General features: G+C 38.7%; 1 protein-coding gene across 2 annotated transcripts in view; it reads right to left on the bottom strand.

Annotated features, from left to right (window-relative positions):
* The window catches only part of PPA2 (inorganic pyrophosphatase 2), a 98691-nt gene that overhangs the window by 36696 nt on the left and 37025 nt on the right, over positions 1–24970 (bottom strand). For both annotated transcript variants that reach the window (XM_068975178.1, XM_068975179.1), the window contains 2 exons: positions 23814–23900; positions 14142–14268 (listed from right to left, as the gene is read on the bottom strand). In XM_068975178.1, the coding sequence (XP_068831279.1) occupies positions 14142–14268; positions 23814–23900 (214 nt within the window). The remainder of the gene's footprint in view (positions 1–14141; positions 14269–23813; positions 23901–24970) is intronic.

Raw genomic sequence — 24970 nt, 5'->3', positions numbered from 1 at the left:
CCCCCTGAACTGCAAGGAAAGTGAACCAGTCAATCCTAAAGGAAATCAGTACTAAATATTCATAGGAAGGACTGATGCTGAAGGTGAAACTCCAATACTTTGGCCACCTGATGTGAAGAACCGACTCATTGGAAAAGACCCTGATGCTGGAAAAGACTGAAGGCGGGAGGACAAGGGGACAACAGAGAATGAGATGGTTGGATGGCATCACTGACGGGATGGACATGAGTTTGAGAAGGCTTCAGGAGTTGGTGATGGACAGAGAAGCCTGGCATGCTGCAGTCCATGGGGTCACAAAAAGTCAGACACGACTGAGCGACTGAACTGAACTGAACTGACAGTTCTATATAAATTGATTGGAAATATTATAAATTTCTTTATTAAATGCTAGGTAAAGAGATCGCTGGATGGCATCACCGACTCGATGGACGTGAGTTTGAGTGAACTGCGGGAGTTGGTGATGGACAGGGAGGCCTGGTGTGCTGCAATTCATGGGGTCGCAAAGAGCCAGACACGACTGAGTGACTGGACTGAACTGAAAAAGCAAAACAGAAATAATGATGCAATCTAACAAAATTTTAAGTTAATTTTTTTTAATCCAGAGTTTTTTAATTTAATTTGGTTTGTCTTAACTAATTTTGAATTAGAAATTTATAAAAGCAAAGAAATTAAGCTAAAATATCTTAGTTAAAACCTACCACTTTATTTCTATAGACACGAGAGGATCATGATACTTCTCACTTTTTAAAAGTAATCTTTATGACTTTATCTTATCCCTTCATTGGGGATATTGTATACCTTTCAATATGTTATCAAGTTTCTTTTCAGTATAAACCAATTGATTTGTTTTTAAATGTAACTGAATATCACAAACTGTGCTCTCAGGAAAAAAAAAAAAAGGCTTGATAATTGACTTTCTTTCTAATCTTTATTATAAAAAAAAATACCTTCTCTTATAACAGGAGTAGTTTCTAAATACATATGTTTGTCAAGATTTCCATTTTACCCAAATTTCAGACTTAAACATACTTTAATGCTCTATTTTTGCCAAATAAGCAAATAGTGATGACATAAATGAAGTAAAAAATTGTGATAAGATTCATTTTATACCTACAGCTCATGAACCATAAGAGAGAGAGACAGCGTGAGTGGAATATCTAACCTATGAGGACACAATGAACTTTAAAAGTAATTATTTAACAAAAACAAAAAAATTAAGAAACTTTAATCATGAGAAAACCACAACACATCCATTTATTATTAAAAAACGTTTTAATTAATTAATATTATGTATTTTAAATTAATTTAAGGAGAAGGGAGCGACAGAGGATGCGATGGTTGGATGGCATTACCAATTCAATGGACATGAGTTTGAGCAAACTCCAGGAGATAGTGAAGGACAGGGAAGCTTGGCATGCTGCAGTCCCTGGGGTTGCAAAGACTGAACACGACTTAGTGACTGAACAACAACTACAATAACAATTTTAAAATAATTTAAATAACTTTCTTGACCACCAAATTAGAGCCATACCCAGTCCCCCCAATTTTTAATATAAATAGTGAATATCAAAAACAAACAAACACTTACTTATTAATAAATAACTTTGGTACAAAAGAAAACCAAACTCTCACTTAGAATATTCAGAAAATAATGACAGTAAGAATATTCAAAAAGTTTGCAAGAAGAAATAAGGTAAACCAGGAAAAACATTCTGTTTGGAATCAGAGAGTACTAAGTTCAAATTTTAGTTCTAGCACTCATATCTTGTGTTATTTCGGAAAAATACATTACTTCATCTTTTCAAAAACAAAGTGGAGAAAAAGACATAAAGCTTGTGATGATTTTTAATAAATAATATATTAAAAATATGGAATAATTCTTAACAAATATTAATTATTACCCCTGCAATCCCTTAAAACCTTGTCCATGGGATGCAGCCAAAGATACTCAGAGGGAAATCTATAACTTCACATGCTTTTATCTCTGAAAAATACATATGAATTAATGATTTTACAAGTTACTGAACTTTTTTGCTAATATAGTTATTTTACTTTTAATGTAAGTAAGTTTATTGAAAAATCAATGTACTTAGATGTTGTTGTTGTTCAGTTGCTCAGTTTTGTTCGACTCTCTGTGACCTCATGGACAGCAGCATGCCATGCTTCCCTGTCCTTCACTATCTTTCAGAGTTTGTTCAGACTCATGTCCATTGAATCGGTGATGTCATCCAACCATCTCATCCTCTGTAGTCCCCTTCTCATCCTGCCTTCAATCTTTTCCAGCATCAGTGTCTTTTAAAATGAGTCAACTCGTTACATCGCATAGTCAAAGTACTGGAGCTTCAGCGTCACCATGAGTCCTTCCAAAGAGTATTCAGGGTTGATTTACTTAAGGATTGAGTGGTCTGATTTCCTTGCAGTCCAAAGGGCCCTCAAGAGTCTTCTCCAACACAACAGTTCAAAAGCATCAATTTTTCAGCACTCACACTTCTTTACGGTCCAACTTTCACATTTGTACATGACTACTGGAAAAACTGTGGCTTTGACTATACGGACCTTTGTCAGCAAAGTGATGTCTCTGCTTTTTAACAGGCTGTCTAGATTTGTCATAGCCTTTCTTCCAAGAGCAAGCATCTTTTAATTTCATGGCTACAGTCACCATCCACAGTGATTTTGGAGCCCAAGAAAATAAAGTCTGTCACTGTTTCCATTTCTTCCCCACTATACGCCATGAAGTGATGGGACTGGATGCCATGATCTTAGTTTTCTGAATGTTGAGTTTTAAGGCAGCGTTTTCACTCTCCTCTTTCACCTTCATCAACAGGCTCTTCAGTTCCTCTTTGCTTTCTGCCATAAGGGTGGTGTCATCTGGATATGTGAAGTTATTGATATTTCTCCTGGCTTCCCTGGTGGCTCAGAGGTTAAAGCGTCTGCCTCCAATGCAGGAGACCTGGGTTCGATCCCTAGGTCAGCAAGATCCCCTGGAGAAGGAAATGGCAATCCACTCCAGTATTCTTGCCTGGAGAATCCCATGGACGGAGAAGCCTAGTAGGTTACAGTCCACGGGGTTGCAAAGAGTAGGACACGACTGAGCAACTTCACCTTCACCTTAATCTTGATTCCAGCTTGAGCTTCATCCAGCCCTGCATTTCACATGATATAGTTTCCATATAAGTTAAATAAGCAGAGTGACAATATACAACTTTGATGTACTCTCAACCAATTTGGAATCAGTCTGTTGTTCCATGTCCAGTTCTAACTGTTGCTTCTTTACCTGCATACAAGTTTCTCAGGAGGCAGGTAAAGTGGCCTGGTATTCCTATCACTTTAAGAATTTTCCAGTTTGTTGTGATCCACACAGCCAAAGGCTTTAGCATAGTCAAGAAAACAGAAGTAGATGTTTTTTTGGAATTCCCTAGCTGTTTCTATAATCCAACAAACATTGGCAATTTGATCTCTCGTTCTTCTGTCTTCTCTAAATCCAGCTTGTACATCTGGAAGTTCTCAGTTCATGTACTCTTGAAGCCTATTTGAAAGATTTTGAGTATTACCTTGCTAGCATGTGAAATGAATGCAACTGCGTGGTAGTTTGAACATTCTTTGGGATTGTCCTTCTTTGGGATTGGAATGAAAACTGACCTTTTCTAGTCCTGTGGCCACTGCTGAGTTTTCCAAATTTGCTGTCATCCTGAGTGCAGCACTTTCACAGCATCATCTTTCAGGATTTGAAATAGCTTAGCTGGTATTCCATCACCTCCACTAGCTTTGTTCGTGGTGATGCTTCCTACGGCCCACTTGACTTCACACTCCAGGATGTCTGGCTCTAAGTGAGTGATCACACCATCGTGATTATCTGGGTCGTTAAGATCTTTTTTGTACAGTTCTTCTGTGTATTCTTGACACCTCTTCTTAATATCTTCTGCTTCTTGTTAGGTCCATACAGTTTCTGTCCTTTATTGTGCCCATCTCTGCATGACATGTTCCCTTGGTATCTCTAATTTTCTTGAAGAGATCTCTAGTCTTTCCCATTCTACTGTTTTCCTCTCTTTCTTTGCATTGTTCACTAAAGAAGGCTTTCTTATCTCTTCTTGTTATCCTTTGTAACTCTGCATTCATGTGGGCATATCTCTCCTCTTCTCCTTTGCGTTTCACTTCTTTTCTCAGCTACTTATAATGCCTCCTCAGACAATCACTTTCCCCCCTGGGTATGATTTGTGTCACTGCCTCCTGTGCAATGTTACGAGCCTCCATCCACAGTTCTTCTGGCACTCTATCATATCTAATCCTTTGAATCTGTCACTTCCACTGTATAATCATAAGGGATTTAAGTCATACCTGAATGGCCCAGTGGTTTTCTCTACTTTCTTCAGTTTAAGTCTTAATTTTGCAATAAGGAGTTCATGATCTGGCCCACAGTCAGCTCCCAGTCTTGTTTTTGCTGACTGTATAGAGGGTCTCCATATTTGCTTGCAAAGAATATAATCAATCTGATTTTGGTATTGACCATCTGGTGATGTCCATGTGCACCATTATCTCTTGCGTTGTTGGAAGAGGGTGTTTGCTATGACCACTGTGTTCTCTTGGCAAAACTCTGTTATCCTCTGCCTGACTTCATTTTGTACTCCAAGGCCAAACTTGCCTTTTTCTCCATTCCAGTCCCCTATGATGAAAAGGACATCTTTTTTTGGTATTAATTCTAGAAGGTCTTGTAGGTCTTCACAGAGCTGTTCAGCTTCTTCAGCATTAGTGGTTGGAGCACAGACTTGGATTACTATGATACTGAATGATTTGTCCTGGAAACAAACCGAGATCACTCTGTCATTTTTGAGATAGCACCCATGCACGGCATCAGACTCTTTGCTTATGAGGGCTATTCCATTCCTTCTAAGGGATTCTTGCCCACAGTAATAGATATAATGGTCACCTGAATTAAATTAGCCCATTTAAGTTCACTGATCCTAAAATGTCGATGTTCACTCTTGCTATCTCCTGTTTGACCACCTCCAATTTACCTTGATTCACGGACCTAACACTCCAGATTCCTATACAAATTGTTCTTTACAGCATCGGACTTTACTTTCACCAATAGATACATACACAACTGGGTATCGTTTCTGCTTTGGCTCAGGCTCTTCATTCTTTCTGGAGTGATTTCTCTGCTCTTCTCCAGTAGCATATTGGATACCTACTGACCTGGGGGTTCATCTTTCAGTGTCCTATCTTTTTGCCTTTTCATACTGTTCATGGGGTTCTCAAGGCAAGAAGCTGAAGTAGTTTGGCATTCCCCTCTCCACTTAGGGGCTTCCCTTATGGCTCAGCTGGTAAAGAATCCACCTGTAATATGAGAGACCTGGGTTTGATCCCTGGGTTGGGAAGATACCCTTCAGAAGGGAAAGACTACCCATTCCAGTATTCTGGCCTGGAGAATTCCATGGACTGTATAGTCCGTGGGGTCACAAAGAGTCAGACACAACTGAGCAACTTTCACTTTTTCCACTTAGGCATAGACATGAATAATATAAATAAGCACTAAAAATAACATATTCATAAAATTCTTCTATAAACATACTATTTTTCCTTATGGTAAAGAACAGTCCTCAAATGAATTTGTAACTAACTTCTTACTTAATTTGGAGAAGGCAAATGGCAACCCACCCCAGTACTCTTGCCTGGAAAATCCCATGGACGGAGGAGCCTGGTAGGCTGCAGTCCATGGGGTCGCTAAGAGTCGGATATGACTGAGCGACTTCACTTTCACTCTTCACTTTCTCGCACTGGAGAAGGAAATGGCAACCCACTCCAGTGTTCTTGCCTCGAGAATCCCAGGGACAGGGGAGGAATAGATGAAAGTTCACAATGCATGAACATGTGGAAATCTCAGATGAGGAATAAAAACTATGAAACTTTCAAAAAAAGAGGACAAATGATGGATAGTCGGAAATGAAAAATGATGAATTTCATAGCAGAACTTGGATGTGTCAGAAAAATCAGGCAAGTAGAAGACAGAACAATGGAAATTATGAAGTCTGGAGAACAGTAAGCAAGAAAGACCAAAAACACATGAAGAGAGTTTCAGCAACCTGTGAAACAAAGAGTGGTCTAATTTTAATAGATACAAAAATTAACTCGAAATCAATTAAAGATCTGAAACCATAAACTTCTTAGAAGAACACAAAGGCTGCAACCTCACTGATGTCAGCCTTAATGATGTTTTTGTGGATCTGACTCCAAAGGCAAGGAAAACAAAAGCAGAAATAAACAAATAGGACTACATCTACCTAAACAGCTTTTTTGAGCAGCAGAGGAAACCATCATTAGAATGAAAAGGTAACCTACCTTTGAATGGGAGAAGATATTGCTAGCTGTATATCTGGTGATGGACTAACATCCAAAATATATCAAGAACTCGTTGCAATAACAATACAACAACAAAAAGCCCCAATTCAAAAACGGGCAGAGGATCTGAACAAAGACATACAGATGGTCAACAGGCACATGAAAAGATGTTCAACATCACTATCAGGGAAGTGCAGATCAAAGCTACAATGAGATACCACCTCACACCTGCTAAAATGGCTATTCTCAAAACGACAAGGAATAACAAATGTTGGGGAGAGTGCAGAGAAAAGGGAGCCATTGTAAACTGCTGGGAGGACTGTAATCAGTGCGGTCACTACGGAAAACTGTACGGAGACTTCTGAAAAATACGGAGGCCAGGGACATGTGTGCGGAGACGAATATCATCAAATTTGGTTAGGTGATTTCATCTCCTAACTGAACATATATCAAAACCGTGATCAATTATTTTAGTTCCAAGACTGGATTACCTAGCCAGCAATGAAGAATAGATTAACAGAACGGTTTTCAACTAGAAAGAATCCATAAAATCACTCAGGGAGATTTATCAAACTATATATCATGTATACCTCTAACTTCCCACCCACTTCCCCATATGGAGAACTAACTGTACCTCCATGAAAAAGAGAAGAGAAAAGAAAAGGAAAATGCTGTTGCTCTAGTATTATTTTCACAAATGACAACATGAAGTGAGGAAAGCATTATAATCAGATGAGGATTTTTGTTTCTATTTTTAGACAAAAACCAGTAACTCAAATGTAATGCCATATCTCCTTACATTACTTTAAAAAAAAAAGAAGATACTAGATAACGTGCTTATGTTTGAAGCTCTGCCCAGAGAGTACGAAGGCAAAGGAGTCTCCGATTCTATCAGATGCCACCAAAGGAAGCGACAGAAACACACAAAGCTCTTGCTCCAGTACCGCCGACGCTGCTTTCACAGGCCTGATCACGTGCCTGACCGGCCTCTAAACAAAGTCCACAGGAAGCAGAACATATGTTTCTAATGACATTTCATAAACATTCGTAAGAAATAATAATTGCATCCTGTAATACTCACTGTATATTCCACATCAAAAACAGAGGTTCCAGCTCAGAGAACAGTTTTAATTGTTACACTTACTCAGGATCTCTCAAAGGTTCTCATGTTTTCCACACTGGTCTACATATCTTATCAATGTCTGTACTAAAAATATATACTAACATCATGAAAAAATGGAAATTAATACACTTCAAAATAAGTTAAAACCAATCATAGCATTTCTACATAGAAGACTATCTGTACTGTATCAAGAAACTCTCTTAGAAAAGACTTAGTAGATTTCTTTCCCAAAATATAAATATTCATTGTCATTTCATGAGAAATTTTACATGACCAACAAAATTAAAACCATCCAAGTGCCTTGTATGTAGTAATCCAAATGGTTTTCTAACCTAATTTTAATTGGAAGCACATAATCCAGTGGCTAAAAGCTTAGACTTTGGGTCAGCCAGCCCCTCACTGAAGTTTCATCTCCACCACTTAAAGCTTCCCTAAAGTACCTAAAAACATGCCAATGTCCCCAAGAAATCTACCTCATGATCCCGTAAGTGTTTCATTAAGCACTAACTCTGAAGATAATTTAGGTCTTACGATCGGCTAAAAATAATGGATTGAAATATTCCTAAAACAACCAAAATTCAAAGAAAAACTCTAGGGACCATTTACTGATTAGAGGATCAACCCCACAACGTTAGAGATGAAGAAAACGCCAGGAAGTTACGTGACCTTTCTAAGGTCAGATAACTAATACATACAAGGGAGGGTTTTAGAATTAAGGTCTCCTCTACTCCTCACATCGTAGGAATATAACTGAAGCCTGAAAAACCACTGGGAGAGGTCAAGGTTCAAAAAAAGAGGCTACAGATTCCCAGTAATTTAATTCTATTCTTAATTATAGTACATTTTACTCAATTTGCTCCTATTCCTCAAGCACTTCCTCCCACACTCCATCCCTACCCACCCAGGCCCTATTAAGCCATACCTATTAATGAAATCAGAAGAATGAAGATCAAAAGAGCCATCTTTTTTACTAGGACTTCTAATCACAATTATCCCACTGATGCTTCAATTATTTAAGAGCAAGTGGTCAGCACTCCCAGAAAACCAAGGCCACAGATACTTTCCTGAGGGGCGATGCGATGCAGCGGTGAAGAGCATGGGCTCCGGAGCGCAACTGGATTCCAGTGGCTCCCATAGGCCTTTAGAGAAGTCACCAACTGACCCCTGCCCCCAACAACCAATGTCTCAATTTCCTAATTTGAAAAAAAAAAAAAGAGAGAGAGAGAGAACACTAGCACATCTTGACTGAACTTAGGCAAACATTAAGCAGATACTGAAAAGAAGCATCCAGCATAGTTACTAGACATACAGTAATTGTTCCAGAAAGGTTAGAGCTTTGAGGATGACAATGGTGACATGCCAGCCCCTGTCTGCACCAAGTACATGCGCAGGAAAGCAAACGGAACTCCATCCTTTCAGGTCACAGAGGTTAACATGAATAGTTTCCCCTAAGATCGCTATGATGTGCCCTATTTTTCCCTAAATGACAAGATTAACTTGTTTTCCAGGAATTAAGCAAATCAAATATCAGTTAATTTGACTTATTTTTAAAATAATAATTGAAGGGGCACTAGAAGTATTTAGTTAGCACATGAAAATTTATGTAAATAGATTTGGCCTTGAAAGAAAATGAGCTTCCCTGGTGGCTCAGAAGGTAAAGAATCTGCCTGCAATGCAGGAGACCCATTCAATCCCTCTGTTGGGAAGATCCTGGAGAAGGAGATGGCAACCCACTCCAGTGTTCTCGCCTGCAGAAGTCCATGGGCAGAGGAGCCTGGTGGGTTACAGTTCATGGGATCGCAAAGAGTTGGACACAACTGAGTGACTAACACTTTTTTTTTGAAAGAAAATAAAAGAAACTACATAGTTTGACTTTCAAATTTCTTTAAATGTAAGGTGAAATTATACAAATATGAAATAAAGATAAATTCTGATAATTTCAGGACAAGTGTAATGTTGGCCTTTGAAAAAGTCCCAACTGCCTCTTTTAAATAATTCCCTTCTTACTCATATGATTTATTCATCCCGGAATGTATCTACATCAATATAATTGTTCTGTTTATCAATTTTTGAAAACTTTAACATCACTGCACAGGCAGTATTTATTACAGGACAATAGATAGCAGTTTTCATTTAATACCAAAGAAAATAAATTTTTATTACTCTGCAAGTTGACATAGCTTCCAGGCTTAAAATATCTCCTCATGGCATTACTTTACCTGACATGAGGTCCTTAGGCATCGTTGGCAGTTCTGAAGAGGGTCAAGCATCTGTTTGGTGAGTATCTGAAGCTTGACATTATAGGAACTGCTTGCTTTAACAAAAGAAATGATATATGCCCTAGGATTACAATTTCAATCTTCTTAAAAAGCTCTGAACTTGGTTATTTCATAACCAAGAACTATTATCTCTAATAGCCAAGGCGTTCTCTACTAACAACCTAGCTGCCCTACATAAGGAGTCTTTAACTCTTACAAATTAAGGTACCATTACGAGCATTAGGGGCTGGAACCTAATTACAGGGCATTAAACGGTCTTGGTGCTCATCAAGTGTTAATGAGCCAAAGTGCCCAATTTTCTACCAAACAGTATAAGGAATTTGTTTTCAAATGTTATTTAGACTTTTTTTAGATTTTCAAAGTGGCTACTCCAATTTCAGGAGGCAAAACTTGAAGATTTAAATAAAAAGTTAAAATGACAAATATAGCTAGCAACCAGTTTCTAATTGAAATGTGCTCTCTTATGCACAACACTTTTAGTTCAGTCAAGTCAAAGTTTAGAAACCTATACACATTAAAACAGAATATTACAGTCCACTGAAGTCTGTACATGTTCATTAGGATCAAAGAAGTTATTACCTAACAAATAACACCAGAACTTCCTTGCAAAAACATAAATGTGTTTGGATTAATACGGAAAAAAAAAAGAGAGAGATAAAGTGTACTGTCTTTGTTTTCAAAAAAGAAAAAAATAGGTACCGACCATGTAAAAAACAGCTTCTTTTCTTAAGGTAGGAGAAATGAATAGCAGGGACTTATTTGTTAAGTGTCTAAGTAACAATCAAAATATATAGGAAATATTTTAAAAATTTCTCTATACATTTATACATTGCACACATCTTCAGAAAACTACTGATTTTTGAAAAAATTTTCAGATAGTTACCCTTCCTTACATAGTTTTAACCCTTCTTAATATTGAATAAAAATGCCAAGTATAGATGACAATGTTTACAACTATTAAAAAATCACTCCTTTGTGATAGAAATTTCAACTCACATACAGTAACTTATACTTAAGGTTACTGCATTAGGTATTTTAAGATTATTTAAGTATAAGTTGACCAACAAAACAAAATAAACTATTTCTGATGTGTACAGACTCTGACACATATGAGCTCAAATTTCCCAGGCATCTTCTGTAAAAATTTTTGCAAAGGTACACCAGTCAAAAACGAAAATAAAGAAGAGAATATGAAAGAATCTAAGAAAGCATAGGACCAATAACCCAGAAAGGCAAAGAAAAGAAACCCCATGATGACAGCTATGCAGCAGGCTTAAGAATACAGCCTGTCCAAAATCAGTCATTCAATAAACAGCATGAAAAATGAAGTGAATGACACTCATATAATACTGTAAATGCTATTCAGTAGTTTTCAACTATCAGATTAAACATGATAAACAGCTATGGTGAAAGAACAGAACCTACACATTATAAATGCTGACTGACACTATAGAACTCATAGTATAACTGAGGGAAGCTGGGAGGTAAGGGGCACAGAAGGAGAAGGGTAGAAACCTCAGCGTTCTGGTTTTACACTGGGCAGCCACGAGTTACTGTTCAAAATTAATGAAGCAATAAATATAGTTTGAAGTGTAATACCTAGAGCTATTAAGTAACAGAAGAAAAAATGTGGTAACAAAATTGACAAATGTATCAGATGTTGAATTTCTAATCTTTCAAAGCAGCAACTTGAAAGAAAAGGAACAGAGGTATGAGGCATACTGATTACAGAAGAGAAGCCACCAATCGAGAACCAAAAACATAAGGGGAAGAAGATACCAGAAGTAAGACTGGGGGTGGGGGTAGGAAAGAGAACATTACTTTTCATTTTATGTATCTTTTTTATACTTCTGAGATTTTATTTCTAAATATATGACTATTCTTATAATTAAAAAAAAAAAAAGTCATCCAAAATCATGTGTTTGTGATTTTAGAAGGAAAGGGACATATAATGTTAAAAAGTTACCTGGTTTAAGATTAAATATTGTTGATTTATTTTCAAAGATTTGCAGTAGATAGAGAATAGCATCAAACTTTTAATATCTATTTGCTAGTATTTATTCAATCATATGAATCCAAACATACATTCTTATGTTGCTACATTAAAACCATGAGTTGTTACAAGAGACATTTCCCCTAATCTCAAAATCATGAAGTTGATTCCTTTATTTCTGAGGTCCCCTCACCCTTGCCAAGGTTCTACTATTAACCTGTAACATTATATAAATAAGCCATGTACTTACAATACTTAAACTTCTCCTGAATTATAAGTTATGTATCTTTAGAAGATGAATTATTGTGATATAAGATAGAGCTATTAAATATTGTGATCAAGTCATATAATCTGATTTTGTAAAAATTTCTTCACGAATTTAGGAAGCTTTCAACTCCTGTGTTAGCGAGCATCTCTCAGTTCTCATCCCCTCCGATTCTCCTCTTTAGAGGTGCTAATGAAAACACAGAAACATCAGGCTAAGTAGTGAAGAAAAAACTAAGGTTAGGAATGATCTCTGTCCATTACTATTTGCATTCTAACCTTTAGGGAACTCTAGGAGTAACATACTTATCCTATGTAATTTGGTTTCAAAACTGCTAGTTACAAATACTGTAAAAATTACACAAACATGAACTGCTCAGTATAGTAGGGTAGATGGATAGCAGACTTTATAATCAGACCAAAATGAGTTCAAACCATGGTTCTACTACTAGTAAAAGCACAAACTTGGGCAAATCATTTAAATCCTTTTGAGAGTCTTCTAAATTAAGAATAATAACCAGTGTTTGCATATGTTAGGGAATTTAAGATGTTAAATCACATCTCTAACAGTACTGGGTAAAGACTAGTTTCCGTAGCCTCTCGGCCTCTCCAGTTTACAGGGACATTCATCAGTACATTTTGTGACTTTAGTGTGCCATATCACAAGTGAATTAGTTGAATGATTGTTTCTGCTGGCTGTTTCATCATTATATTATCAGGTCTCATTAGAGGAGAAGCTAATGAACTCTTAAGCTGGATATTTACTCTTGTTGCATATACATACACATATATATGCATATATATACACAAGAAATATGATAAAGAAACTCAGGGTAAAATAATTAGATAAGAAATATATATGGTTTAATATGGGCTCCGTCTCATATTTTAATTGCAGTTTCCATGTTTTAGTTTTGGCCCTGAGGTCATATGTACTTCCCCCTATCAGACCCCTTCCTTTCTCAATTGCAAGCAAGAATGGCATAAAATTTCTCTGGCTCCATGTTCAAGAAAAGATTTTAAGTGCACATAAATTAAGAGAAAAAATGTGTTAATGAGTTTCAGTCAGTTCAGAAATGGTATACTTTCCAGTTTAGATAAGAATTGAGGTCGAGAAAAAAAGAGGATCCTGAATAAGGATGAAACCAAAAGGAGAAAGGTTAGAAAAACAAGGGGGAAAACTGGTGAAAGAATAATAATAGCGGCTATATATTCAACACTTGATGTGACAACCAGACGCTCTAAGGAAACCATCTCTTACACTGTGAACAACCTCACAAGCAGGTATAATTACCTCCACTGATAGATGAGCAAACTGAAATCCAGAAAGGTTAAATGACCTATCCAAAGTCACTTGGGCAGGAAGCAGCACAGCCAGAATGCAAGCTGACGTCTGTCTGACTCCAAGGAAAGTCAACTCTTCATCACACAAACTATGTTGGGAATTTAAATTTCCAGGACATCAAAATTTTGCTAGCGGGCAGTTATCTTTCCCTTCAGTTGTACAAGAGAAAACAAAAACTAGGTATACGAACAGTTTATGTCCTTGATGGCTTCCCTAGTCACTTCCCTGGTGACTCAGATGGTAAAGAATCTGCCTGCACTGTAGTAGAGCAGGGTCCCATCCCTGCGTCGGGAAGATCCCAAGAAGGAAATGGCAACCTATTCCATGGTTCTTGCTTGGAGAATTCCATGGACAGAGGAGTCTGCTGAGCCATAGTTCATGGGGTAACAGACACGACTGAGTGACTAACACAACCAACAACATGTCCGTGACGAACAGCCCCCCACCCCACTTTATTTTCTCCTGTTATTCAAATGAATAAAACAGAGATTCAAGAAAGGAGGAAGGGTGAGAGGGACAGAGGTGAGGGGGAAGGAAAGCCACAGAATGTACTTTCTTAGTGTGAACTACCATCTGTTTGTCTGCATTCTTTTCTTTCTCCTGTTCCTCCCAGCAGTATGACTCAACTCAGACACAATCATACTGAACTGCCCTTCATAGTCCATGGGGAGAGAATTAGAAAAAAACATATACATTTAACTCCCAAATACATACCTTGTGCTTTACACGAGCCCCTTTTAAATTCTGAGAATTCCAACCACACACCGATCTACTGCTGTTTCTGGAGAGTTACAGACTTACCATGAAATTTTGAGGCTTCAGGATCATTCACATTGATAGCAATTAATTTCCAGTCTGTTTCACCCTGATCAATAAGAGCCAAAACTCCAAGGATCTTCACATGAACAACTTCTCCACGAGAAAGAACCTTTAAAGAGAAAAGAAATTCAGAATCTGCAAGGCTTTGGAGAAGTTTACTCATATTTTATAAAAATCCATATGAAAAATTAAAAGCACTACAGATTGAAACTTAATAAAGCTTTAATAATTAAAATTATTATAAACTCCATCATAAAGCCTTTTATGATATACTTTTTAGAACAGATATCTTAATCCCTTTTTAGAAACTGAAATTATGTATAGATCTTAAAATTTAATGTAGCAGGCCCAGAAACTCATACTAAGCAGGAAATAAAGCCAGGTACATCATGTTATAGTATAAATCTGGCTTCTGCCACTTAGGGGTAAAAAGAGACATGAGAATTCTTTGAAACTGCTTAACAGTACCTTTTTTGCAAGCTATATTTATCAGTTACTAATGGAAAGTAAAATTTTACCATATCTGAATGCAGCCTTAAGATAATGAATGACAATCAAAGAATTATGAATATGTTAGAGATACAGACAAAGCAGATTTCACAAAATGTGTTAAAAAAGATTTTAAGAGAAATCAAGAAATAGCATGATGTTGAAGCGGATGTTCCTTGCGCTAAAGAAAGTTATTTCAGCGGTTCCTTTAAGTTGCCAACACCAAGTTTATACGCATGCATTCCTTCTATAGCCTTTTATTTTTAAAGGTTTATTTGGTTATAGAATTTCACTGTAAGCTGAAATCTGAACACATGCTTCAGAATAATTCCTTCAAGATTTAAAATGCAGCTTTACAACTGGAAATCAAGGTATGCAAAATAAAGCCACTGTTGTGTCTTGAAATTATTTGAGAGAAAAAAGCAGATCTTAAACCATAAAGTCATATACATCTTTTCCTGAACATTTGCAAAATGAATCTAAAATCTTAATATAACCTGCATGAAGCTGAAATCAGTTTATCCAACAGATTAATGTGACTATATAAATTAAACTGAAATACCACTTTTAAGAGAACATATACAACTATATTGACCAGATTCTCACATGTTTAGGCTGTATTAAGTTAACCAAGCACTATATTAGACACTGTGTATACAAAAAGAAAGCACCTCCTTTCTTAAAGGTTTGCAATCGTGTTGGAGAGACTTACACACCTCGTGCCAGGAGGTCCTTTATAAAAAAAATGTTCAAAGTTATCCCATAACCATCAAGGAAAGGTTACTACACTGGCTAACTCAGTGATAAACTAGATCACTGGTTCTCAACCAGAGGCAATTTTGCTCTCTAGAGGACATTTGGCAATGTCTAGGACACTTTTGGTTGTCACAGCTTGGTGGGTATTATTAGCATCTAGTGACAAGAGGCCAGGGATGCTGCTCAGGATAGTCTCCTATAACAGAAACATCCACCCAAACTGTCAACAGTGCCACAGCCGAGGAGCCTGCAGTAGACTCTGGGGGCAGGGGTGTCTATCAGAATTACTGGAAACCAGAAAATTCTGAAAGAGGTGGGAATACCAGACTACCTCACCTGCCTCTTGAGAAACTTGTATGCAGGTCAGGAAGCAACAGTTAGAACTGGACATGGAACAACAGACTGGTTCCAAATAGGAAAAGGAGTACATCAAGGCTGTATATTGTCACCCTGCTTATTTAACTTATATGCAGAGTACATCATGAGAAACGCTGGGCTGGAAGAAGCACAAACTGGAATCAAGACTGCTGGGAGAAATATCAATAACCTCAGATATGCAGATGACACCACCCTTTTGGCAGAACATGAAGAGGAACTAAAGAGCCTCTTGATGAAAGTGAAAGAGGAGAGTGAAAAAGTTGGCTTAAGGCTCAACATTCAGAAAACTAAGATCATGGATTCCGGTCCCATCACTTCATGGCAGATAGATGGGGAAACAGTGGAAACGGTGGCTGACTTTATTTTTCTGGGCTCCAAAATCACTGCAGATGGTGATTGCAGCAATGAACTTAAAAGACATTTACTCCTTGGAAGGAAAGTTATGACCAACCTAGACAAAATATTAAAAAGCAGATATTACTTTATCAACAAAGGTCCATCTAGTCAAGGCTATGGTTTTTCCAGTGGTCATGTATGGATGTGAGAGTTGGACTATAAAGAAAGCTGAGCACTGAAGAATTGATGCTTTTGAATTGTAGTGTTAGAGAAGAGTCTTGAGAGTCCCTTGGACTGCAAGGAGATCCAACCAGTCCATCCTAAAGGAGACCAGTCCTGGGTGTTCATTGGAAGGACTGATGTTGAAGCTGAAACTCCAATACTTTGGCCACCTGATGTGAAGAGCTGACTCAGTGGAAAAGACCCTGATGCTGGGAAAGATTGAGGGCAGGAGGAGAAGGGGATGACAGAGGATGAGATGGTTGGATGGCATCATCAACTCGATGGACATGGATTTGGGTGGACTCCAGGAGTTGGTGATGGACAGGGAGGCCTGGAGTACCAATGTTCATGGGGTCGCAAAGAGTCAGACACGACTGAGCAACTGAACTGAACTGATATAGTTTTTAAAGGCACATTCTAAATTGTTTTATATTTATTCTAAAAAATAATTTAGTTTGATATTTCATATAATATAACTTTGAGACTTTTATGGTTACAAGGACAAGCAGGAAGCATGTCTGGGCATTATCAAGTTTCATCAGAATGATAAATGCCCTTTGGTCTCACAAGCAACAGAAGGGGAGTAGACAAAACACAGTCTTGCTATATATAACACATTCAAAATCTCAAAAGAAAATTCTCTCAATCAAAACAAAAACTCAGGATAAGACGCTTAGTGACAAATGGTAAAAGTCTAATGAAGATCCCACAATTCAATTCAACAAATTTTGCAGAACACGCAACATTAGACATCAAATGAATAATACTTCTCAAAGAATTTATCCTTAAAAATGTCTGTATCTGTGATTTTAAGTCTATTATCAACTTCCAGGACTCTGCTCCTTTTCCTTTGCCCATTTACAAATGGTGTTAAAAGAGGCTTTCTTTCTATGATGTTCCTCACAGGTGCTTTAAGGACTAGCCCAGGCACAGCCAGGCGCAAGATAAAGGAGCACAGCCTCAACACCAGGTCCTCCCTGATGGCTCAGAGGGTAAAGCATCTGCCTGCAGTGTAGGAGACCTGGGTTCAATTCCTGAATCAGGAAGATCCCCTGGAGAAGGGAATGGCAAACCACTCCAGTATTCTTGCCTGGAGAATCCCATGGACAGAGAAGCCTGGTGGGCTACAGTCCATGAGGTTGCAAAGACTTGGACATGACTGAAGCCACTTAGCACGCACACAGTCTCAACCAAGGTCCACTGTTTAGGTGGTGATCAAGCAATTCATGTGGGCTTCCCTGGTGGCTCAGAGGATAAAGCATCTCCCTGCAATGCAGGAGACCTGGGTTCGATCCCTGTGTTGGGAAGATCCTCTGGAGAAGGAAATGGCAACCCACTCCAGCATTCTTGCCTGGAGAATCCCATGGACAGAGGAGCCTGGCGGGCTACAGTCCATGGGGTCACAAAGAGTTGGACATGACTGAGCGACTTCACTTTCTTTTCTTTCAAATATTATTTCAGGTCTCATTAACTAAAGAAATAAATTGCTTTGGATATAAGATGAGACCTATTTTCTCAGTTCCATTATAAAACTCTCCATCTACTCTGCAAGGAAATTAATGCACACAGCAGATACTGTTACTAATTCCTTGGGAATCATACAGTTTACCTTGTTTCAAAAATGAGTTTACATTCTGCAACAAGAATACAGGTATGCCTCAAAATTTTACACAGAACTAGACTAGGGTTATCATAGACTGTTCTAGCCATTATACAAAAACATTTCAAAAGATAGGATTTTTAAGTCACAAGTACACGGGAGTGAATTCTGGCTCCACCATTCTTGCGGTGACTGAAGTCAATTACTTCACGCAAGCCACACAGTACTTCAGGACTCAGTTTCTCAACAGTAAGTGGAGATCATATCGCATGTTCTTTGATGTAAAGAAAAAGAGCAAAGGAAGCAAAAGACACATGAGCTGTGACGTAAGAGGTCTTCTGCAGATGTTCATTTTCTCTCTGGGCTCTGCACATATTTGCGCACACCTGTCAACTGCTAACTCCTGGGAATCTGGAATCAGCAGGATATGACAGCAACCCACAGTGAAACATCTACGTGGATTTATATGAAGAATGAGGTAAAACTTCAACTGGACCCAATCAATATGAAAAACCACAGAAAGTAAAACTGCTTAAAACCTGTTATCCTGTGTATTAGGTACATACTGCAGTGTAACAAATTATTATAAATCTAAAGCCTTAAATAGTATAAATTTATTATCTCACAGTTTCCATATATCGTGAGTCCAGGTACAACGCTGCTATATTCTCTGGTTATATGCATATGTATATGCATAGACACATATAGTATAATAATATATACATTGGACTGCAAGGAGATCAAGCCAGTCAATTCTAAAGGAAATCAACCCTGAATATTCACTGGAAGGACTGATGCTGAAGCTGAAGCTCCAATACTTTGGCCACTGGATACAAAAAGCTGACTCACTGATGTTGGAAAAGATGAAAGGCAAAAGGAGAAGGGGGCCACAGAGAATGACAAGGTTAGATAGCATCACCAACTCAACAGACATGAATTTGGCAAACTCCAGGAGATACTGAAGGACAGGGAAGCCTGGAATGCGGTCATCTAACGGGGTTGCAAAGAGGCAGACACAACTTAGTGACTGAACAACAACAGCCCACATATTTTCCAGTAGTAAGGAACTAAACACCTACTATGTACCAAGTATTCTATGTAAAATACAAAGGTATGCTTTCAAGATGAACTATGTACACTTTTCAAAAATAACTTGCATTTAAGACCTATAATTTTATTTTAGATATTTAATGACTTTGACAAGGTTTAAAAGCCTGTACATCAAGTTTTTTTAGATCCCTTTGTTTAGTCAATAACTAATTAGTGATAATAAATCAATTTATCAGTTATATAGATTTTCATGATTTTCAGTTACAATCTCATTAACTATAGGTTCACTGACAAATTTTTACATCAGCGAAAATAAGATATTTTCATTTAATCTTTTCACACACTAAGTATCTGCATAGGAATTTAAATTAACAACCTGCATCTTATACGAGCCAAGGGGCCCCAAGGATTATACCTTCAGAGTAACAGTTTTCTAGGAAACCCCCTACACTGTTGGTGGGAATGTAAATCGGTATAGCCACTATGGAGGTTTCACAAAAAACTGAAAATAGAATTGCCATATAATCCAGCAATCCCAATCCTGGGCATATATCCAGACAAAGCTATAATTCAAAAAAAATACATGCACCCCTATATTCATAGCAGCATTATTCACAACAGCCAGACACAGAAAACCTAAATGTCCACTGATGGATGGATGGATAAAGAAGATGGGGTACATATATACAATGGAATATTACTCAGCCATAAAAAGAATGAAATAATGCCATCTGCAATAACATGGATGGACACAGAGATGATCATACTAAATAAAATTAAGTCAGAAAGAGAAAGACAAATACCATACAATTTCTCCTATGTGTGCATGCATGCTAAGTCACTTCAGTTATGTCAAGCTCTTTGCAATCCCACTGACTATAGCCCACCAGGCTTCTCTGTCCACAGGATTCTCCAGGAGAGAATACTACAGTAGGCTGTCATGCCCTCCTCCAGGGGATCTTCCCTACCCAGGGATCAAACCCTAGTCTCCTGCAGAGGAATTCTGGGATCAACAGATGCAAATTATTATATATTCTATACAATGAATAGACAACAAGATGTCACTATATAGCACAAGAAACTATATTTAATATCCTGTGACGAACCATAAAGGAAAAAATATGAAAAAGAATGTGTGTGTGTGTGTGTGTGTACACACATATATATATATAAAACTGAATCACTGTGCTCCAAGAGGAAATTAACACAATACTGTAAATCAGCTACATCTCAATAAAATAAATTTTGAACAAAAGAAGAAGAGTTTTCTACTATATAACCTTTCTATCAATGTAATGTTACTTAATTTAGCGACTCTTATCACAAAAGAAGACACAGGAAAATGACCAAAGTAATATAACAGACCATCAATTATAAGATAGAAGAGAGGAGGTACTCATTAAAATAGTTATATTCTTCCTTCTAATCTATGCATTTTACATATCCTTTACTATCCCACTGGAGAGAATATGTCCAAAAAATTTTCTCAACTATAGCTTAATCTGAACTAAAGCAAACAATCTGGCCATTTTTCTGCTGGAGAGACAGAAGAATTATAGAGTGACACACACAAATGAACTCTAGCCCCTGTCTGTCCTTATCTGGGTATAAAACTAGAAATGAAGATTGGATGCAGATCTCTTCTGCAGGAAAGGAGAAGGGGACAGGGGGGAGAAAGAGAAGAGGGAGGGAGAGGGCAGACAGAGAGTATAAGGAAGAAAAAAAGAAGTGGAAAAGCAAGAAGAAAAAGTGAAAGAAGGCGCAGAAAATCTAAGAAGCAGAAAAAGAGGAGGAAATAGGAGTAAGAAAGGAGAAAAAGGAAGAAGAGGAGAAAGAGGAAAGAAGAGAGTAACAAAGCATCACAGCACATAAACAAGCAACGAAGAATCAGAGGCAACTATTTACTAAAACAACAGTCTGGATGCCTAAAGGTGCTAATATGAAATTCCAGAGATAACTGACTTGATCTTGGCTGCTGCTGCTGCTGCTGCTAAGTCACTTCAGTCGTGTCCAACTCTGCGACCCCATAGACAGCAGCCCACCAGGCTCCTCCGTCTCTGGGATTCTCCAGGCAAGAACACTGGAGTGGGTTGCCATTTCCTTCTCCAATGCATGAAAGTGAAAAGTGAAAGTGAAGTTGCTCAGTCGTGTGTGAATCTTCACGATCCCATGGACTGCAGCCCACCAGGCTCCTCTGTCCATGGGATTTTCCAGGCAAGAGTACTGGAGTGGGGTACAATTCAAGCAGTGACCACGCTCGGTATGTCTTTCATTAGGCACATGCTCTGTGCCAGACCCCGAATTAAACCCTGCAATGGTGGGTCTTCTCTTCCGAGAGCTCACAGCCATCTGAGAGGAGACAATGAGGCTAACAACACAGACAGTTAGTACTAAGGAAGCACAGACCAAAGAGCTGGTATGTTAGCCTACGGCGGGTAAAGGGAGCCTTCCAGGAAGAAGTGATGCTAGAGCTGAGATCAAAGGATGAGCAGGGGGATGTGCAGTGAAAAGAAGCGGGAAGTAAGACAAAGTGAAGGAACAAGCGTGTTCCATTGCAGAGGGAACGGTTTGTGTGAAGGCCTGTATTGAGTGAGGACAGACACGTTACGGGAATTAAAGTGCAGTACAGCTACAAGGCAGCGTGCAAACAAGGAGCGGCGGGAGAGAAAGTCAGGAAGCAGCGGACAAGGCCTCAACAAGGACACAGCAGGAGAACAGTCTGCTATGAATAATGGTATGGAAAATAAGACTCAGCAAGGAAACTGGGCCGTGGCAGGAATAATTCAAGTGCCATATAATTGAGGCCTAGACAAAGCTAGCTCCAGTGACAATGCAAAAGGAAGAGATTTAAAGGCTGTTTAGGTCACAGAGTCAGTACTTCAAGACTAATGGGATGAAGAGAAGCAAAGGGTGAGCTCTAAGATTTCTCAGTTTCTGTCTCAAGAGTCTGGAGGCGAGGAGGGAAGGAAGACAGGTGTCCTTCACTGAGCAGAGTAACGCGGAGAGGAGGAAACGAGGAATTCCGTTTTGGACTCAAGTGTGAGATGCCCGGGAGACAGTCAAGTGTAAATGCAGATAGCTGAGGATGTGGGTCTGAGCTGGAGACAGTAATGTGAGAGCAAAACCACAAACGGCTGGGACTGGATCACCAAGGGAGTCCTCACCTGAGAAAAAGAGCTGAACAATGGCTCAACTCTCAGGCTAAGCAACGCTTAAGGGGCAGGCAGAAAAGGCAGCCTACAAAGGAGACCAAGGAGGAATCAGAGGAGATTCCAGTCACTCTGATACAGCTGAAGCCAAGCAAAGAGACTGATAGAAGAAGGAAGATGAGGTTAAGGCATAAAATTCCAAGGTAAAATTCAAGTTATACAAAACATATGAAATGGGCAGGTTGGATCTGGTTAAAAGAAAGTTACCAATGACCTTTGTGAGAGCGGTTTCATTGAAATAATGGAGGGATGAAAACAATTTTAAACTGACTGAAGATTAAGTGGGAAGGAGGAGATAGAGATGAGTGTTTGCTCTTTCTACAAGTCTTCTTATGAAAGGGAATATGGAAGGAAGTCAACAAAGAAAAGTGAAAGTGAAAGTCACTTAGTTGTGTCCGACTCTTTGCGACCCCATGGACTGTATATGCCCTGAATTCTCCAGGCCAGAATACTGGAGTGGGTAGCCTTTCCCTTCTCCAGGGGATCTTCCCAACCCAGGGATTGAACCCAGGTCTCCCACATTGCAGGCGGATTCTTTACCATCTGAGCTATCAGGGAAGCCCCTAATAACGCAAGGGCAGTTGTAAATACAGGACAAAGAAGAGTCAAGAAAACAGTGTCATTCAAATGGCAGGAAGGGACAGGATTGAGAACCCAGGGGAAGTCCTGGTCTCAGTAACAGAAGGAAGAGAAGGAGGAATATTTGCAGGTACATCTGCTAGAGAGCCTAAAGGGGAGAGTAAAGGGATGCTTATCTGTGGGTTTCTAGGAGCTCTGTAAAATTAAAGACAACATGCTCTGCTGAGAGTGAGAACCAAGTACTAGGAGTTTAACAGAGAACAATAAATACTGGCGATAAAGGCAGCAGAAAACAGGAGAAAGAATGTGAGTGAAGACACACAGGATCCTGCGGGTAGTAGTAACCTATGAGAGTGGAAGTTTTGCTTCTCCCCAGTAACCTGGAAGCAGGCACAGAAAAAAAGCACCAGCTAGTTCTCATCAGTGTTGAACATCCTGCCCAGATAATGGGCAAGGACGACGAAGCAGGACTCAGCAAACTCATTCTGTAAGAGGATAGACAGCAAATACTTGAGACTTCGCGGACTGTAGCGTCTCTTCCAACCTCCTCAACTGCAGTGGTGGTGCGAAAGCACGCAGACAATATGTAAATGAAAGGCCGGAGCTGTGTTCTTTATAAAAACTGGTGGCAAGCTGGATTTGACTAGCCATGGGCTAGGGTTTACCAACCCATAGTTTAAGAGAAGGAAATAAAGATACAAAAAAGGACTGGTGGCTCAGATGGTAAAGCGTCTGCCTGTAATACGGGAGACCCGGGTTCAATCCCTGGGTGGGGAAGATCCCCTGGAGAAGGAAATGGCAATCCACTCCAGTACTCTTGCCTGGAAAATTCCACGGACTGAGGAGCCTGGTACGCTACAGTCCATGGGGTTGCAAAGAGTTGGTCACGACTGAGCGACTTCACTTCACTTATGAGAGGGATAAACAGGCAAGAACTTTGAAGAGTTGAAGAATTGGTGCCTTCTGAAAAGAACTGAAATTTTACGGCATGACTAAAGTAGAACATATGTTAGAACAACACTCTATGAAACAAACCTTTGAGCCTATTTCACAAACATCGATAGGATCATTATCTCCACAGCAGTCTGTGCTCTTCTCTTTTCGATGGGGATCTTCCCAAGTCTAAAAAACAGAAGTAGGGGTGGAATACAGGTTAATACTCTCTACAATCTCTCCACATTATCATGAAGTTTTACAGGTAGTCATAATCCAAGGGAAAAATTCTCAGAAATTAAATAGGCTCAGTGCCAACATGGCAGTACATTCTTAAGCATCATAATAATTAAAACAGATTTATACTATTTCCTCCCATCTGTCTCTCATTTGTCCGTATAATCACATCTGAAAGTGGGTGGTATTTCCAAACACACTCTTCTTCCAAGTTTAGCCCTTGTCTAAATTCACGCTCACTTTTATTTGGAGCTTCAGTTCAGATGTTCCTGTTGTCGTTGCCCTTGTTTCTACAAAATGTCTGAATTGCTGTTTCCATTTTTGCTTTCTCTGACATGGTAACAGCATTGGGTCTTGCTTTCCAGGTTTGAAAACAAACCTCCTATACTTTAAATGACTTCTAATAGAACAAACCCAGTTTTCCCTTCAGAAACTAAAGAACAAGAGAGTATCTACCAAAGGAAAGAAAAATTCATTTTTGTCTCATTTCATTCCATTTAAAAGATCCTCCATCTTTTCATCAAATCTCAAGAATTTGACAAAAGCATGAAAAGATGTCAACCCTTTAGTTTTCTGAAGAAATTATACCTTGTTGCCTACAAACTATATACATGGGCATTTTTATAAATGAACAGCATAACAGAAATTTATTATCAAGTTTAAAGATCCCTTATGCACCATCCTTCCTCAAAACCCTCATAATTAGCTGATTCTGAATAGAACTGTAGGAGTTCCCTTAAATTAATCCTCTCAGATTTATAAGATATGCAGAGACCATCATCTCAAGAATCTTATCTGGAATTTCAGATTATCTAAGCCTGGCTCCTCTAATTTTACACAGATAATTTAAAAGGAATGCTACTTAGAGCTAAACCCTATCAGTTCAGTTCAGTTCAGTCTTTCAGTTGTGTCCGACTCTTTGTGACCCCATGAATCGCAGCACGCCAGGCCTCCCTGTCCATCACCAACCCCCAGAGTCTACTCAAACTCATGTCCATCGAGTCGATAATGCCATCCAGCCA

The sequence above is a fragment of the Capricornis sumatraensis genome, chromosome 7 (assembly GCF_032405125.1).
Source record: "Capricornis sumatraensis isolate serow.1 chromosome 7, serow.2, whole genome shotgun sequence".
NCBI lineage: Eukaryota > Metazoa > Chordata > Mammalia > Artiodactyla > Bovidae > Capricornis > Capricornis sumatraensis.
Note: the sequence above shows the minus strand (reverse complement) of the source record. Positions and strands in the feature narration are given on the sequence as shown.